Source organism: Lathyrus oleraceus, chromosome 1 (assembly GCF_024323335.1).
Source record: "Lathyrus oleraceus cultivar Zhongwan6 chromosome 1, CAAS_Psat_ZW6_1.0, whole genome shotgun sequence".
In the NCBI taxonomy this organism is placed as follows: Eukaryota; Viridiplantae; Streptophyta; class Magnoliopsida; order Fabales; family Fabaceae; genus Lathyrus; species Lathyrus oleraceus.
In genome coordinates, this window is record NC_066579.1 from 319473877 (window position 1) to 319491874 (window position 17998).

At 37.6% G+C, this 17998-nt stretch overlaps 1 protein-coding gene across 1 annotated transcript; it reads left to right on the forward strand.

Moving 5' to 3' along the window:
- The first annotated feature begins 5161 nt into the window (after positions 1 to 5161).
- Positions 5162 to 16710, forward strand: LOC127104905 (uncharacterized). Its single transcript, XM_051042045.1, has 6 exons — positions 5162 to 5201; positions 5398 to 5459; positions 14101 to 14131; positions 14448 to 14989; positions 15127 to 15922; positions 16019 to 16710. The coding sequence occupies exons 1-6, from the start codon at positions 5162 to 5164 to the stop codon at positions 16708 to 16710; spliced, it is 2163 nt and encodes a 720-aa protein (XP_050898002.1).
- Positions 16711 to 17998: the final 1288 nt, after the last annotated feature.

A 17998-nucleotide genomic window follows, 5' to 3' on the forward strand; every position in this document is an offset into this window, starting at 1 on the left:
AGAACGTGGATCCCGTCGAGTACGACGGACGTGAGGGGTGCTAATACCTTCCCCTTGCGTAACCGACTCCCTTACCCTTTCTCTTTGGTCGCGAGACCATTTCCTTTCCAGGTTTCTCTGAGCGTTTCCTTTCCCTATCTTGGGATAAATAACGCGCAGTGGCGGCTCTGTGTTGTTTTTATTTCAGCGCTCGCCGGTTGTTTTTCGCGGATGCGACACCTACAACAACACTTTTAGAAAATATTGCGTTGTTTCACCTACAATGTCACTTTTACCAAATGTTGCACTATTTTGCCTACAACAACAATTTTAGCAAATGTTGCACTATTTTGCCTACAACAACAATTTTATCAAGTGTTATCTATTTCTGAATTGAAAAAGTAACCTTCACTTGCATATTTTCTTGTCATTTTGGAACACACTCAAGATTATTAATTGTTAATAATTTATAATAATCTCACACTTTTTCTAATAATGACAAGACAAATTCCAAAAAAAAAAAGAGGAAAAGAATGTTAATATAGTTAAGTGTCTTTTAATTTGAACTTATCCTTAGTAAGGATAATGCAAAGTTTAATCGGAATGTTAGATAAATATGCTTTGAATTATTATCCCTTGTGATTATATCGGTGTTACTTTACACACATTCTTTAATGGTTCTTCGTATATATCTCCCGCGTAGCATTATTTATGGCCATGTGCTTTTCCTATTTTCATGAATTCTTCATGAGAGAAACTTCAACTCTCACTTTGAGACGACACCATCTCGAAATTCATACAGGTGAAGTTCATTTTGTATTTATTTCTTGAGATACATATTCTCGATATAGAACTTCATTAAGAGTTAGGAAAAAAAACTCAATATGTAATAGTCAACATTGTCACAAAATGATGCACAAATATCTAAACCAACGACTTTTTATTACTCATTGAATCTTAGGTTAAGATTTGTTAATTTTAGATTGGGTAGCTACTGTTGTCGGAACCCTTATTTAAGGAGTTTCAATCCCATACCTCTCAAGGTAGTCTTTACTAAATATTTGGCCAGGGGTTTAGTAAATGGATCAAGCAAATCATAGCTTGATTGTATATATATGAATAAAATAATTACATCCTTAATCAATTTTCTCATAAAATAATGTCTAAGTCCTACTTGCATAGACTTTATGTTATACACTTTTTTATGCTCTAGGTAATGTGGCTTGACTACCACAATGTATCAACACCTTTCAAACATTGTCTTTAGCCAATAGAACTTACAATAGAATGTCCCTCAACCATTCAGATTCTTCACCAGCGGAAGCAAGATCCTTGAACTTTGATTCTATGGTTGAGAGAGTGATCCATATTTATTTATTGCTCTTCCAAGAAATTGCATCCCGACTAGTGTAAATATCCACTTAAATGCATATTTATGATATTCAACGCTTGATATCCAACTCACATCGGTATATCCTTCTAATATGGTAGAAAATCTACAATAATGGAGACCAAGATCTTTGGTTTTCATAAGATAGCCAAAACTCCTAATGACACTACTAAGAAAAACACTTATCACAATGGTTGGAAAGGGATACCACCATGTTGGACCAACTGTTGTGAGGTAAGGTGTGATTGTAAGTATGGTGTTTTCCACCATGGTCGTGTGACCATGATTATAAGTCAAGTAGCATTCTACCTACCACAACGGTTACTTTAAACAACTGTTGTTGTATGTCTCAACCTATCACAACAGTTACTTTAAACAACCATTGTTGTATGTTTTTTAATAAAATAAAGTGAAGCAGTAGAACAACAACTAAGGGTGTTCAAAACCAAACCAAACCAACAGAAAATCGCAAACCAAACAAAACCAAATCGAAACCGCAAAAAAATGCATTTGATTCGGATGCATTTGGGTCATGTTTTAACAAAACCGCACGGTTTGGTTTGGTTTGCGGTTTGTATTTTTCAAACCGAACTAAACCAAACCAAACTGCATTATGTTATAACCCAAACTTCAATTATTCCACATCCAACTCAAAACTCAAACTTAGTATGCCTTAACCTTACAATTACAAACGATTTTCTGTTACTCACACTTAGTGTTTCAATTTCAACCTTCTTAAATTTCTCCTAGTAGTATCGCACATTCTTCTCATCTTCTTTACCATGTACGTTTCACCTTTTCTACTCTAATATGCCATCTCTTGTGTTCTTTCCTTTTTATCTTTTATGTTACTATTTTCTCTTCCAATTATGTTTTTATCGCACCTTTCTTCTCAACCTCGCATCTCTTATGTTCTTTTTTTCATATTCTTTAATCTTTCATCTCATATGTTTTTTATGTTTTATTATAATGTCTTTGATATTATTTTATGCTACTATTTTATATATGTTTTTACTCCACTTTTGTCTAATCTAATTTTAAGTATATTGAATGAGATTTTTTTATCTAAATATGATAAATTTTCATGTTATTTAGTAATGTATGAATGACTAAACACAAAGTTATGTTTATCTCTACAAGTGTATGTATGGCTCAATAAAAATATTATAAAAACCGAACCTACCGAACCAATTCAAACCGCATTGGTTTGGTTTGGTTTTATTTCTAAAATTCAACCGAACCAAACCGAACCGCATACTTTTTTCTCCTACGGTTCGGATGATTTTTATAGTCAAAATCGCCCAAACCGCACCGTGAACACCCCTAACAACAATAACAACAACAGCAAGAACAACGAGAACAAAAACAAGAACAACAAGAAAAAGATGAAGGTAGAGAAAAACAAGAAAGGGGGATTTGAATTATTTTCGCAATAGTTAAAAACTTTTGCAACACCATACACAAAATAAATACTAACAACACAAGAGTTTATCCTGGTTCGATTGAAATTCAAAGTTATTTCAGTACACCCGACCAAGGTGATTTCACCTTCAATAAGGACTTAATCCAATAATCTCAGCAGATTACAAAAACGTCTAAGAGTTTAACAACCTCTCATCCCTCTCAAGTCTACGGACCTAAACAAGTCACTTGAGGAATTACAAAGAGTTTCAGGAATACAAGTGTGTGACTAGATGCTTCTAGATAAGCAGTATAAATACACTTTAAGGAACTATGAAACACAACCACACAATATTAAGCAACAACTCTTGTATGGGAACTATTTCTTACAACAATGATAGTGAGAATATTTGAAGTATGAGAATGGTGTTATAGCAAAGTTGTTTCGTTGTATGAAGTTGTTGTATTCAGCAAGTTGTGATGAGGCCTTTATATAACACTTTGAGATGATATTGTTTGAGGGAAATCAATAGAGATTTCGTTCCAGCTATGGGAGTTAAAGGTATTAAATTTCTTGTCCTTTCCATAGCAGTCTTTGAACATAATCAATTATTTCCTTAAAGATAATTGCATTGCAAGTTGAATACTTCCAGCGTAAGTTTCTGATCTGGTGATGTGTTGAGCATGTATCAGAGTGAGCATGGTCAGAGTGTTCATAGTTAGAGTTCAGATATATTTTGCAGTCTTCTGATATCTCTTGTAGGATTCAAATGTCTCTTGCAGTCTTCAGATATCAGAGTTTGAACTTCAACGTTCAAATTCTTCAGGTCATTGCTCTTCAGATGTGTTCTTGTTCAGAGTCAGGTCTGATTTCTTTGTGTTGGGTAAGCTTTTCTTGACTACGTTAGATGCTAGATATTTGTTTTCTCATAGCCATTTTAACTTAGCATCCTGCACACTTAAGAAAGTTATTAGGGTACTAAATTGTTTCATTCTCTGTTATCATCAAAACTTAGAGATATATTGCAAAATCAAAATCTTGTTCTAACAATGTCCCCCTTTTTTATGATGAAAAAACTTAGAATTTTGATGAAACATTTAGTACTTTTCAGAGATAAAAAATTGAAAAATGATTAGAGTCAGATAGTGAGTGACTCCCCCTGAGATTAGCAATCTCCCCCTAAGTCTGATACTTCACAAATTTTTAATGTCTAGTATCAGATGGGTTTCTGGGGTAGAGAATTTCTTACCAGGTTTTCTTAGGTTTCTTGCCTTGATTTATTAGTTTCTCAAATAAGGATTCATTTTCCCTTTGTTTCGATGGATCCTGAAAAATGACTCGAATTACAAATGATTATGTCAGAATGTAAGCAATGTATTTTTGAGTTAGATAATTTATTTCATCAAAATGACTTTTATTTCTCCCATTTTTTGTCAGACTAAAAAACTAAGTAATGTAAACATTTATTGATAGAGAAAAACTTTACATAAGCAGAAGGAAAGAAAAGATAAAGCTTCAGAGGCAAAAACACTTAGAGAAAAAAACATAAAGAGTCCTAGAGTGCCTAAGGGTTTGGAGGAGGAGGCATCCTCTGAAGAAGCTTAGCTAGCAGATTCTATATGCTGGAGTTTACTTGGTCCTGCTTGTCGAGTTTGGCTCTGACTAATTGTTGCTCCTTCTGCAACACTTCCAGAGTCTTGATGACTAAAGGAACGAGGTTAGTTGTTGATGACTCACCTCGAGTCAAAGCAACTTCAGTTGTATTCTTAGCGTCTTCAGCAGATTTCTGAGCAACTTCAGCGGTCAATGTTGCTTCAGCTTCAGCTTTTTCTCTGGCTGCATCTTCTGCAACAACTTTCTCAACTGCTTCCCTGGCAGCAGCTTCGGCAGCTGCTTTCTCCGCAACTTCTCTCCGTCTTCTCAGCGTCCCCTTTAGCCAAACGAGCCTCCAACTTCTCTTCCACACCTTTGATATAGTCATTTCTGACTTGTTCAGATAAGCCCTTCAGCTTGAAGACTTCAGAAGTCACCCATCTGATGAACCCATTCCAGTGAGTCCTTACTTCAGAAGGATTGTCACTGACACTGGATTCATCAGAGCGCTTCTTGAGTCTTGAAGAGGAATTCTCTTAGAACTTAGCAAATGCCTCATCAAGGGTAGGAAGAGTGAGATCAGGTTCAGAGGGTTGAGGAGTGGGTTCATAAGGTTCATGTATGGGTTCAGATGGTTCAGAAATAGGTTCAGAGGGTTATGGTAGGGTTTCAGAAGGTTCTGGTACAGACCGAGTCTTTTCAGAGTCAGTTGTGGCCTGAAGGTCTTTATGGTTTGGGGATGTTGGGTTATGGATATTTAAACCAGGATGTCCAGAGTTGGATGTTAGGTCATAATAATGGGGGAACTTGGGTTAGAGGAAAGAGGTGGTGATATAGGTTCGTTGAAAGTTATGGCTTCAGAGATGGGGATGGAGGTTGAATTGGGGTAATGGAGGTGAAGATGTGATGGGGTCAAATGTTGGGGGTTCAGATGGATTTGGTTCATAAATGATGGGTGTAGAATGTGTTGGTTCAGATGCGGAAGGGAGTAAGGTTGTTTGTTGAGATTTGGATTTTAATCTGGGAGTTGTAGTTTATATGGAGGGTGAGGTGGAGGAAATAGTTACAGTGGTTGAGAGTGTGGGGGTGGTTGAGGTAATGATGATGCAAGTTGCCTAGAACCAGAAGAAATATGGGCTTTTGAGATGGGAGACTTACTTGATGCTGAAGAGCTCAGAGGCACAAGCTGCTTCTGAGTCTTGAGGATTCTCTCAGCTTGAGACTCTTCTTCTTCTTCTTCTTCTCAGAAGGTTCTCTCTTTCTCTTCAGGAAGTTATGGGGTTGATTTGGGAGCCAATCCAAGCTAAACCCAGAGATATCAATTCCTTGGGCTTCCAGATCCTATAAGTAGCAAGTGATAACTTTTGGAGGATCTATCTTAGAGAAGAGATACATCTCATTTACTCTCTCTCTCTCTCTCTCTCTCTCTCTCTCTCTCTCTCTATATATATATATATATATATATATATATATATATATATATATACATATGATCCTTCAGAGCTTCCCAAGATGTAAGTTTGGTGGGTTTGACTCTGACATTGTCAATTAGGCCAATGCTCTTCAGATTCTTCGCATTTAGAGGCTTCCCCACGTCCACAGTGACGTCTTCCATTAGATTCAGAGAGATGAGATGGTCCACCAAACTACTCTCTATCAGAACTTCTGAGATTAATCTGCCCAGAGGGATGTAGTTCTTTGGCTTAATGTTGTTCCTTATGTCTCTGACAAAATCTTTGAGATACTTGAAGAAGAGAGAAGGAAGATTCAACTTTAGACTTTTATGCAGATAATAGAGAATGCACTTTTGATCCGTATTGATATAGTCAGAGGAACTGGAAGAAGGACGGTGATGAATGATTCCCAAAATGATCTTGAGCCACGCCCTCAGATTCTGGTGAAGCTCTTTGTTCTTGGATGATTTTCCTTCTGGGTTCTGAGAGAAGATGGTGGGGATAACTTCCCGGGACATGTAATTAGCTATATGGTTTATGTTATAGATTCTTCTTCCCCCAACCTTTTCTATATTCACAAGCTTTGTTATGGATTTCTCAGTGATCACCGTATTGATGGCCAGAACGTAAGACACAATACAATGATCATTGCAGTCAGCGAATCTCCATTATTCCTTCACCAAGAATGTGTAGATTGGACCATATAGACGATTGAAGTAGTTATCCCACCCTTGATTCTTTAGCTGCTGTGTTAAATCCATGCCATTTTCCTTGAGGTTGTCGAAATCTACCAACAACCCACAAAGAACTTCAAGATTTTTGAAAGGAATTGCAAGGTTTATGTGTGGAGGATGATCAAGAACATTGGGTTATTGATAGGAGTTTGTTGAAGGAGTAGAAGTAGGGGTTGCAACTTGTTGTGAATCTTCAACTTGTTACTCGTTAGCATTCATCTGTTGGGAGTATTCAAAAACCTGTTGTTGTTGAGGATTCATGATGTTGTTGTTGTGAAGTTGAAGAGATGTTGCATAGAAGTTGTAGAGAGTTAAAGGTAAGGGTTTGTGTAAGTTGTGAGTAGTGAAATTGTGAATGTGGTAGTCGTGGGAATATATATACACAAGTTCAAAAACATGAAAAAACAACAGTGTTAGAAAAGAGAGAACAGAAACAAATATTATTGCTAAAAACGAGTCTTGACAAACATGGGGAAATTTAAATGCAGCTAATGGTAGGTGTCTAATCTCAAGATATGCACACTTCTCGAGGATATCTCAACAGTTTGGCCCTTGAGTTCTGAGCTAGATAAGTGTCTAGAAGATCCAGAGCCACACGTTTGAAGTACCATATGTTGATGTTTCTGGAGTCAAGAATACCAAAAGGTTTCTGACTATAGAGGTTTCTGGTAAAGATATCTTATAACTTGTAGAAGTATCAGAATCAGAATCAGATAAACACATGCTTGAGTCAGAGTCTAATTTAACATCAGAGATGAGAATCACATGTTCAGAGTCATTCTGGGCAATCTGCCATATTTAAAATTTTAAGAATGAAAAGAAATATATCTTCAGCTAAGGATTTTGTAAAGATATCAGCCTATTGATGGTGTGTCACTATAAATTTTAAAATAATTCTCCCTTTCTAAACATAATCTCTAATAAAACAGTGTTTAATTTCTATGTGCTTCGCTCTAGAATGTAAAATTGGATTCTTACTTAAGCAAATAGCAGCAGTATTATCACAAAAGATATGGATGTTACTTTCATATATCTGAAATTCCTCAAGCTGACTCTTTATCCAGAGCATCTGAGTGCTGTAAAGTGAAGCTGAGATGTACTTTGCTTTTGCAGTTGACAGTATAATGGTTGATTGTCTTTTTCTTGCCCATGAGATGAGGTTTCCTCCCAGAAACTGACAGCTCCCAAATGTACTTTTGCGTTCTAACCTATCTCCAGCGTAATCTGCATCATAATACCCAAAAAGCATGTACTATAATGTTTTCTTATATATCAAGCCAAGGTTAGGTGTTCCTTTCAGATACCTAAGGATTATCTTAACATCAATTAAGTGAGATTCCCTTAGATCTGACTGAAATCTAGCACATAGACATACACTAAATGATATATCTAGACGAGAAACAATCAGATAAAGGAGAGAACCTATCATACCATGATAGAGTTTTTGACAAACCTTTTGACTTACCTTTTCCTTCTCCGGATGCAAGTAGGATGTATAGGAGTCTTGGCTTGCTTGCTTTCTGACATGTCAAATGTCTTCAGAAGATCTTTTATGTATTTGTTTTGATAGACGTACGTGGCTTCTGATGTTTGATTGATTTGAATGCCCAGAAAGAACTTTAGTTCTTGAATTAAGCTCATTTCAAATTCTTCCTGCATTAACTCATAAAATTCTTGGTGAACAGAGGGGTTAGCATAACCAAATATTATATCATCAACATAAATCTGACAAATCATGAGGTTGTTTCTGATGTTTTTTCAAAAAAGTGTGGAGTCCACTTTGCCTCTGATAAAATCATTTTCTAGAAGAAATGAACTAAGTCTTTCATACCAAGCTCTGGGAGCTTGTTTTAGACCGTAAATAGATTTCTTAAGTTTGAAAACATGTTCTGAAAGTTTTGAATTTTCAAATCCAGAAGGTTGATGGACATACACTTCTTCAAAAATGTAACCATTCAGAAACTCACTTTTTGATGTCCAGTTGATATAACTTAATAGAATAATCAATAGCAAAGGATACAAGGAGACGAATAGATTCTAACCTCGCGACTGGAGCAAAGGTTTCATTGTAGCCAATCCCTTCTTGTTGACTATAACCTTGTTCCACCAGTCGTGCTTTGTTTCTGACAACTTTACCCTTTTCATTTAGCTTGTTTCTGTAGATCCATTTTGTTCTAATCACATGGGTTCCCTTGGATCCAGGTACAAGATCCAAAACATCATTTTTGGAAAACTGATCAAGTTGTTCCTTCGTTGCCAGAATCCATTCTTTATCTTGAAGAGCTTCTTCACGGGATTTTGGCTCTAACAAAGATACTAGTCCCATAAGTGTTCCTTCAGAGACTTTGAATGTTGATCTTGTTCTGACAGGTTTATCCTTGTTTCCCAGAATCGGTTCTCTAGAAACATTATGCATATTTATTTGTCTTTTCTGATTGATTGTGCATTCAGGTGCTTCTGAAGTTCTTCTTTCATCTTCTTCAGAATCATTTGTCTTTTCATAAGAACCTGCAAGTGTGATCTCCAGGTCTGCAAAATTCTCAACTAGCTTTGACTTATCAGAGTCGAGCTTATCATCAAATCTGACATGAATTGATTCTTCCATGAATTGTGTTTCTGTATTGTATACTATATATCCTTTAGAACGTTCTGAGTATCCCAACATAATACACTTTTGTGCCTTAGAGTCAAACTTGTTCATATTTTCTTTAGTGTTTAGAATAAAACAAAGCATCCAAAAGAATGAAGATAAGCAATGTTGGGTTTTCTTCCCTTGCACAGTTCATAAGGAGTCTTCTCCATAATAGGTCTGATAGAGATTCTATTATGAATGTAACATGTTGTATTCACAGCTTCTGTCCAGAAGTGCTTAGCCACATTAGTCTCATTGATCATGGTTCTGGCCATTTCTTGGAGAGTCATATTCTTCCTTTCTACAACTCCATTTTGTTGTGGAGTTCTAGAACAGGAGAAATCATGGGATATTCCATTAGAGTCAAAAAGTTATTCAAAAATTTTGTTTTCAAACTTGCCACCATGATCACTTCTGACTCTAATTATCTTATAGTCAAATTCATTTTACACTTTTGAACAGAAACTAGTGAACACAGAATGTGACTCATTCTTGTGCCTTAAGAATTTCACTAATGTCCAACGACTATAGTCATCAACAATGACAAGTCCATACTTCTTACTATTGACTGACGTTGTCTTAACAGGTCCAAAAAGATCAATATGTAGAAGCTCTAGAGGTTTAGAGGTGGAAACAACATTTTTGGTTTTGAAAGTGGTTTTAGAAAATTTCCCTTTCTGACATGCTTCACAAAGAGCGTCTGAAGAAAACTTCAGCTTAGGTAGGCCTCTGACTAACTCAAGTTTATTTAGCTGAGAAATCCTCCTTAGGATAATGTGACCTAAGCGTCTATGTCACACCCATTACTCTTCATTAACAAACATCAAGCACTTTACATTTTGGTTTTTCAAATCTGAAAGTTTTATTTTATAAATGTTGTTTTTCCTCTTTCTAGTGAAAAGGACTGTTCCATTCTTTTAATTAACATCTTTGCACGTTTTTTTTATTAAAGATAATATCATAACCGTTATCACTTAATTGACTTATGGATGACGAATTATGCATCAATCCCTCAACATAAATGGAATTAGAAATAGAGGGAAGAGATTTCTTACCAACTATTCCAGATCCTCTGATTCTTCCTTTCTGATTTCCTCCAACGCCTACAAAACCATCATCTTTAAGTTCTAGGTTTTGGAACATATGCTTTCTTCCCGTCATGTGTCGCGAGCATCCAGGGTCTAGGTATCATGATTGGTGTTTCAACTCTACTGCATAGGATATCTGCAACATACACTATTTTATCTTTTGGTACCCATAATCTTTTGGGTCCTTTAGGATTAATTCTCCCAGAGTTTATGAAAACTTTGGGTTTTCTTGCATTACAGAACTTCAATGTTTGTGCAGGTGTATAATGGTAAGAGAGAGGAGATTTTGGTTTGTTTTCTATAGTAGGTTTCTGATCATCGTCATCAGAATCATAAACAATTACTCTTTTTTTATTATAACTTACACTATAAATCATAAAAGCCATTTTCCTTCTTTCTAGGTTGTTATTCAGAAATTTCTGAAAGGCTTTTTCATATTTGTATATGATAGTGTCATAAGTAGGTGGAGCTTTAGAAAGAGTTTCTTCAAGTTTTGAACATTTCTTAGTTGAATTTTTTTTTCTCTTTCAAGAATAAAATTATTTTCTTTAAGTTCAGAAAATTCTTTCTCAAGCCTATCACACTCTTCAATAGTTTCTTCTTGAACCTTTTTCAGGCTCTTGAATTTCTGCCGAAGCTTCTGATACAAGCTCATAAATTATGACAAACAGGCTTCCAGATCAGAACGAGAAAAGTCAGAGAATACCTCTTCAGAGTCAGACTCTGATTCAGATGAAATTTCAGAGGTATTGGCCATGAATGTTACGTTTGCCTGCTCCTCTTCAAAATCAGATTCTGGAGCTTCATATTCATAATAATTCCATGTTGCCATGAGTCCTTTCTTCTTTGCTTTGAAAGAATTCTTCTTGAATCTTTCTTTTTTGGAGCTATCCTTCTTTAGCTTTGGACATTCATTTTTGTAGTGTCCAGGCTCTTTGAATTCATAACACGTTACTTCCTTGTTGGGTCTGCCTCTAGAGGTTGAATTTGGACGGTCTCCCTTCTGTCAGGACCGTCTGAAGTTATTTTGACTTTTTCTCTAGAGTTGTTTGACTTTTCTGGAAAGAAGGGATAATTCTTCTTCATCATCAGAATCTTCATTCTCAGAGTCATCAACTTCTTTCTCTTCAGCTTGAAAAGCCTTGTTCCTTTCTGGCTTTCTTCTTTCTGATCTAGACTTTAGAGAAACAAATTTGCTTTTCTTCTGAGGTTCATCTTCTTCAAGCTCTATTTCATGACTTCTGAGAGAGTTGATAAGTTCTTCAAGACTTATGTTGTTCATATCCTTGGATAACTTCATAGCAGTAACCATATGTCTCCACTTCTTGGGAAGACTTCTGATTATCTTCTTGACATGATCTGTGTAACACCCCAAAATTTGCCCTCCTCATTCATGCATCTAGTTTTAGGTCATAACATTTCATATTGCATTTTCATCATGTCAATCAGGATCAGGTCCAAGAAGCCTGAACATCATCCAAGATTCTTTGTGGGATCTATCCAGGTGAGCAGTCAACACAAGGGAAAGACTTGAGTTACTTCCAACAGGTGTAAATAGAAGTTATTCATCATTCCAAACACTAGTTTTGAAGGAGCAAAAATCTGCTGCTGAGCTGTCATACTCGCTAGGCGAGCAGCATGGTTCGCTAGGCGAACTGACCTGTCATGCTCGCTTGGCGAGCAGATCCTTCGCTAGGCGAAGAGCACGCGTTTGCAGAAAAAACAGAAGTCTTGGGCTTGAGTCTGAGCCCACAAAATCACAAAATCACTCTATAAATACTAGAGGTTCAGTAGAACAAAACCCTGGACAGAAAGGGAGACCAAAAGAAAAAGGGAAAATAGTGAGAGGAGAAACATAAAGAAAAGAGGCAGAGACAAAAACCTACGAACTAATCTGCAGCAACCTCCGGGCAACTCCGAAAGGTTCACTCGGACTCACACACTTTTTCGCCTTCGGCTCGCGCAAACCCTAACGTTGCTTTGCAAACCCAGCCGCGCCATTCGATTGCAATCGGTCTCTCCGATCAGGTTTGCCCTTTTGTCCATTACATTATGCTTTAATTTGAATACTTTGAATATATGAGGTATCATTAGGTTTTTGCCCACGGGTTTAAATGTATATGAACATATGAATCAATGCCTTGAATGTCTAACCGTTTAATTTCTGAAAGGTGTACTATAAGGTTTGGGGTTTCAAAAATCATACTGTTATCAATGAAGAAATTAGAATACGCAGGCCTTCGCTAGCATCTTCGCTAGGCGAGCCTGCAGCGAAGCTTCGCTAAGCTTTCGCTAGGCGATGCAGCAGCGATCGCGACAGTAGTCGTTTTTTCTATTTACTCTAATCTGTTTTGTGTTTTGTTGTGATATATTTTCTATTGCATCCATGCGTTGCTCTAACCTTTTGTTGAGTTTTTGTGAGGGCTCACATACTCTTGCAGGGATAGCTTGCTTGGTGTTCCACTTTATTTGTGGGATACCACCTGGAGGTTTATTTCGATTACCTGTACTGACCTGCTTTCCTTGTTGGTGTTAGCTTGAGAGATCTCCGGGTTTCTTCTTCCTTAGTTGCTGTTACTTCGGATCTTTATCCGTGTGGTACTTTTACCCCTTTTCCGCATTTTTACCACTTTCTTAGCTGGAAGACCTCGATAGGAGGTGATCGGTCACCATTTTACTTGATTTTCATCATGTTTTCGGCAAAAAAATCATCAATGTGGTAACACTTTATTTTGAGTTTTAGTATTTGAGTTTTAAGTATTTCATATTTGAGTATTTTTATGCTTATTTTGCTTTTGATGTTAATTTAAGTTTTTAGATGCGTTTGATGTTGTTTCCATGGTATTCTGCATATTTCAGAAGTAGTCGAAGAGTCGGAAGTGTCAAGGCAACAATGGAAGAGGATGGAAGAGCTAAAGAAGAACATAAAAAATTTATTATCCTGGAGCCAAACACGGCCCGTGTCTCCTGACACGGCCCGTGCTGCAAGCACATCTTCTCCCCATACAAAAACCAGAGAGCCAACACGGCCGGCCGTGCTGCTTGGCACGGCCCGTGTTGGCAGGTGCGCTGAATTTTCTGATTTTCTTGTTTTCACTCATGAAGTGATCCCATAGGGCATTTTGGACTTTTTCGCTTGGCTGTAATGTGTACTGTGCTATTTAGACCTAAGAAAAGAAGAAAAGGGGATGACGGTACGAGTAGAGGAAGAAAGAATCAAGATTTTTGGAGAACGAAGATCATCAAGCGCGGAAGCAATTGAAGATCGAAGTTATCTAATCTCTTGTAATGTCTAATTTTACATTTGTACCTTCTTTGAATAGTCTGATGAGCTAAACCCCCCTATGCTAGGGGGGTGTCCCTGAATTGCTTTTGTAATGAACCTTTTTCCTACAATTTTATGAATGTTTATGTTTTTATGAATCCAATTTGTTATACACGAGTGTAATGCTTGCCGTATTGGAAAATTAGGTATTGATTTGGAGGTAAAGGAGGTCGGACAAATCCCTTTATCACTATGTGTATAAGAACATCGCTAATTTCTCTTAGGAATGAGGATCTAATAGTGATGATGGGAAATTCTTGATATTCACACTTGAGATTAATATTCTTTTGAATGGCTAAGGAATTGGGATTTAAAATTGAATGTTAATGGTTTCTGGCTAAGGAATTAGGGGAAACTACTCTTGAGAATCATATTGGATCATTCTAGCATAGATTTTATGAAATAAGGATTAAGTTTATTTCAAAGCAATTCATACACCCCGGACCTAGCGTGCTTAACTTTACTGCGTTAAAAATTCTCTATTTTTCCTTTATATTTTACAGAGCAAATTTACTCTTCACTTACCAACCAAAGGTTCTTTTGTTTAATTGAATCATTACCAACACTGATAGTTCCTACGCAGTCCTCGAGATCGATACTCAGGATAATTCCTTTTCATTACTACATCGGTAAAAATAGTACACTTGCTATTTTCCCGATCAAGTTTTTGGCGCCGTTGCCGGGGACTGCCAAACTATCTGTTAATAATTATTCAATTGGAATTTTGTTGCTCTGCAACTAAAATTTTTCTTTATTTTATTTTATTTGTTTATTTTCCTTTGCTTATCCTACCAATCGTCTAATATTTTTATGCGAGGTAAGGCCTCGGCTGAATTTCTTTTTGACGCAGAACCAGAACAATCGTTGCGAGCACGAATCAGAAAAGCCAGGCACGACAGACTGGAAGTGACAGAAGAACCGCTGATAGTTTCTGATTTTGAGAAAGAGGGAACCGTTTCAATTCATTCGGAACACTCTGATTCTGAAAATTCGGATACCGAGTCTGAAACTATGGCAGCTTCCCCACCTCCTGTGGAGAGACTATTAGGTGATTACGGGGGAGCAAATGCCCCGCTTGGAAGGATGACAATCGTGAATCAACCAGTCAATGTTGCCCACTTTCAACTTCACCCCTCAACGATACGGCAACTAGAAAGGAGACCTTTCTCAGGAAAAATTAACGAAGATGCCAACAAGCATTTGCAAAGGTTTCTGACTATGACTACGTCGTTAAAGATTGAGGGGCATTCTGAGGAAGCTAAGAAGCTGGTCATGTTTCCGTTTACATTGTCAGAAGATGCTGAAGAGTGGTTCTACTCTTTACCTGCTGGAAGCATCACAACTTGGCAACAGATAGAGACAACTTTTCTCAACGAGTACTTTCCAGCCTCTGTATACATCCGAAAGAGGTACGACATAGTGATTTTAAACAGAAGGAAGGAGAGTCACTTGGAGATGCGTATAAGAGGTTTAAACGATTGTTGGTTGCATGTCCTACTCATAATATGGATGCAACGGAGCAAATGCAGAATTTTGTAAATGGTCTCCGGATGAAGACTAAGCAACTCATTGACACATCAGCTGATGGTTCAACTAACTTTACAACAGCCACTGGTATTAAAAAGATTATAGAAGCCATTGCAGCCAATGAACACCTGGAGTTGTATGACCGCAGTGTTATTCAACCCGAAGGGATAATTGACCTGAAATTGGCAAGTCAGGTGGTGAAGATGGAAGATCAAATAGCAGCTGAAGTCGAAAGGAGACTGAAGAAGATGGCTATTGATACCCAAAATGTGGCACAAGTTCAACCGGTTCAACCAACTCAAGCTAGTAATTGCGAAATTTGTGGAGGACCTCATCTTACCGCATATTGCGTTGCAACCGCACAACAAATTGAGGAGATCAAGTTTCTTAGGCAGAACAACCCTTATTCAAATACATACAATCCGGGTTGGAAAAACCATCCAAATTTCTCATGGAAGGATCAACAAGGAAATGTGCAGAACCAACCACAGCAACAACAATTTCGACCTCAGCAACAACAACTGTATCAACAACCTCAACAACAGTTTCAGCAACAGGTACCAAGAAAAGTTGATTGGGAGCTTGCCATTGAGAAGATGGCTGCTCAAAGCTCTCAATTTCAAGAAGAGACTCGAAGTAATTTAAAAAACACAGGTGCTTCAATTAAGAATCTTGAAATACAGATGAGTCAGATAGCCCAACAACTAGCGGGTTCTCAACAACAGGGCGTTTTACCAAGTTCTACGATTACTAATCCAAGAGAAAATAATCATGTGAATGCGGTGACCACAAGGAATGGTAAGTCGAAAGAAGTATCTGAGAAGAGTTCTGAAGAAGAAGACTTATTGCTTGAAGTTGATCTAGAGATAAAATAAAATGAGGTTGCAAATGAAGAGGTTACTAGTGATGAAAGAGTGGTCAAAGATAAAGTTATTGATCCAAAACCGACCGTCAAACTGCCATTCCCAACAAGAAATAAGAAGAAAGGGCAGCATGAGAAAAACTTTGAGAAGTTCTTGGAAATGTTTAAAAAGCTTGAGCTAAACATTCCTTTCTTGGAGGCGCTTGAGCAAATGCCTACCTACGCAAAGTTCATGAAAGACATCATCTCGAAGAAGCGGACCATAGAGACTAACCCGATTATTCTAACGGAAACTTGTAGTGCCATTTTGCAGGGTATGAAGGTTCCGGTGAAAAAAAAGGATCGAGGTTTTCTGACTATTCCGTGTGCCATTGGAGATAGATCCTTCAAGAAAGCTCTAATTGATTTGGGAGCGAGTGTAAGTCTTATGCCGCTGTCCATCTATAAGAGGTTGGGGATAGGTAAAATTCAAGATACGAGAATGACACTCCAGTTTGCTGACCACTCTGTGAAGAGACCTTATGGGATAGTAGAAGATGTGCTAGTAAAGATCGACAAGTTTGTGTTTCCGGTAGATTGTGTCATTTTGGAAATGCCGAAAGATGAAGAGATACCAATCATTTTGGGGAGACCATTTCTAGAAACTGGGAGATGTTTGATCGACATAGAAGAAGGCACGATGACTTTGAAAGTGTATGATGAAGAGTTAAAAATTGATATGTGAAACACCATGAAGTACAAGGATGAGGTTGCCACTAGTCAACATATTGAGACAATCGATCAAATATGTGAAAAACAAAATTGCTTGACAACACAAAAATTACCCTTGGAAAGGGTGTTGAGCTTATCAATTTTTAACGAAGAGGAAGTAGTTAACGAGAAAGATATGGAAGTATTAGCCATGACGGAAGCATCACCACCTTTTAAAGGTTATCGACACAACCGGTGGGAAGATTTAAGGCAACCCTTAGTGGAAGAAAATAAAGATGAACAAAAGAAGGGAACCGAATTGAAACAACTACCGGAGAACCTCAAATATGTCTTCCTAGACACAGAGAATTTGAAGGGAATAAACCCTACAATATGCATGCACAAAATTCTCATGGAAGATGATCACAAGCCGGTTGTCCAACCTCAACGACGACTTAACCCAGCAATGAAGGAAGTAGTCAGAAAAGAGGTGCAACACGGTCGGCCGTGTGAGCTAGCACGGGTCGTGTTGCTCAATTGTCAGAATCCAATACATTTTCCAGAGGTGCAACACGGCCGGCCGTGTGAGCTAGCACAGGCCGTGTTGCTCAATTTTCAGAACCCAATACATTTTCCAGAGGTGCAACACGGCCGGCCGTGTGAGCTAGCACGGGCTGTGTTGCAGTGCGTAACTCAGATTTTTTTTTAAAATTTAGAGACGTTAGAGTGGGGCCCACACGTCTTTAAATACCTTTTACCACTCCCCCACTCACTTTTCAGCCACTTCATCTCCTCCAACCCTATTTTTCTCTCAAATCTCTCAAACTCCATAACCACCTTCACCTTAAACCTCATATTTCATCATCATCCAACCAATTTTTTTCAAAGTTCCTTCATAAAAGTTGGGCCGTTTCTCGCACTTTACACCGCGACGGTATTATTTTTCTCTATCTCCACTATTTTTTTTCCGCTAACTTTTCAGGTGACCATTATGCCCCCGAAAAGAGCCGAGCGAGGAAAGGCTGTGGTAGAGACCTCAAGACCGAGACAAAGGGCCCGGAGGATGCCAAATGCACACAGAATCATTTTTAAGGATGATGATCATGTTGAAAGGTACAAAACCCACCTTAAAAGGAAGCTTGTACCTACAAGGTATGTTTGTGATGAGACTATGAGTGCTTTAGGAATTCTAGATGATGTATCTCAAATGTTCCACAATTTAGGTATTTTTGAATTTATGCATGCTGATGTGCCTTCCTATGAACGCATCACTCTAGAGTTTCTAAGCATTGTTAAATTTAAATTGGAAAAGAACTGGACTA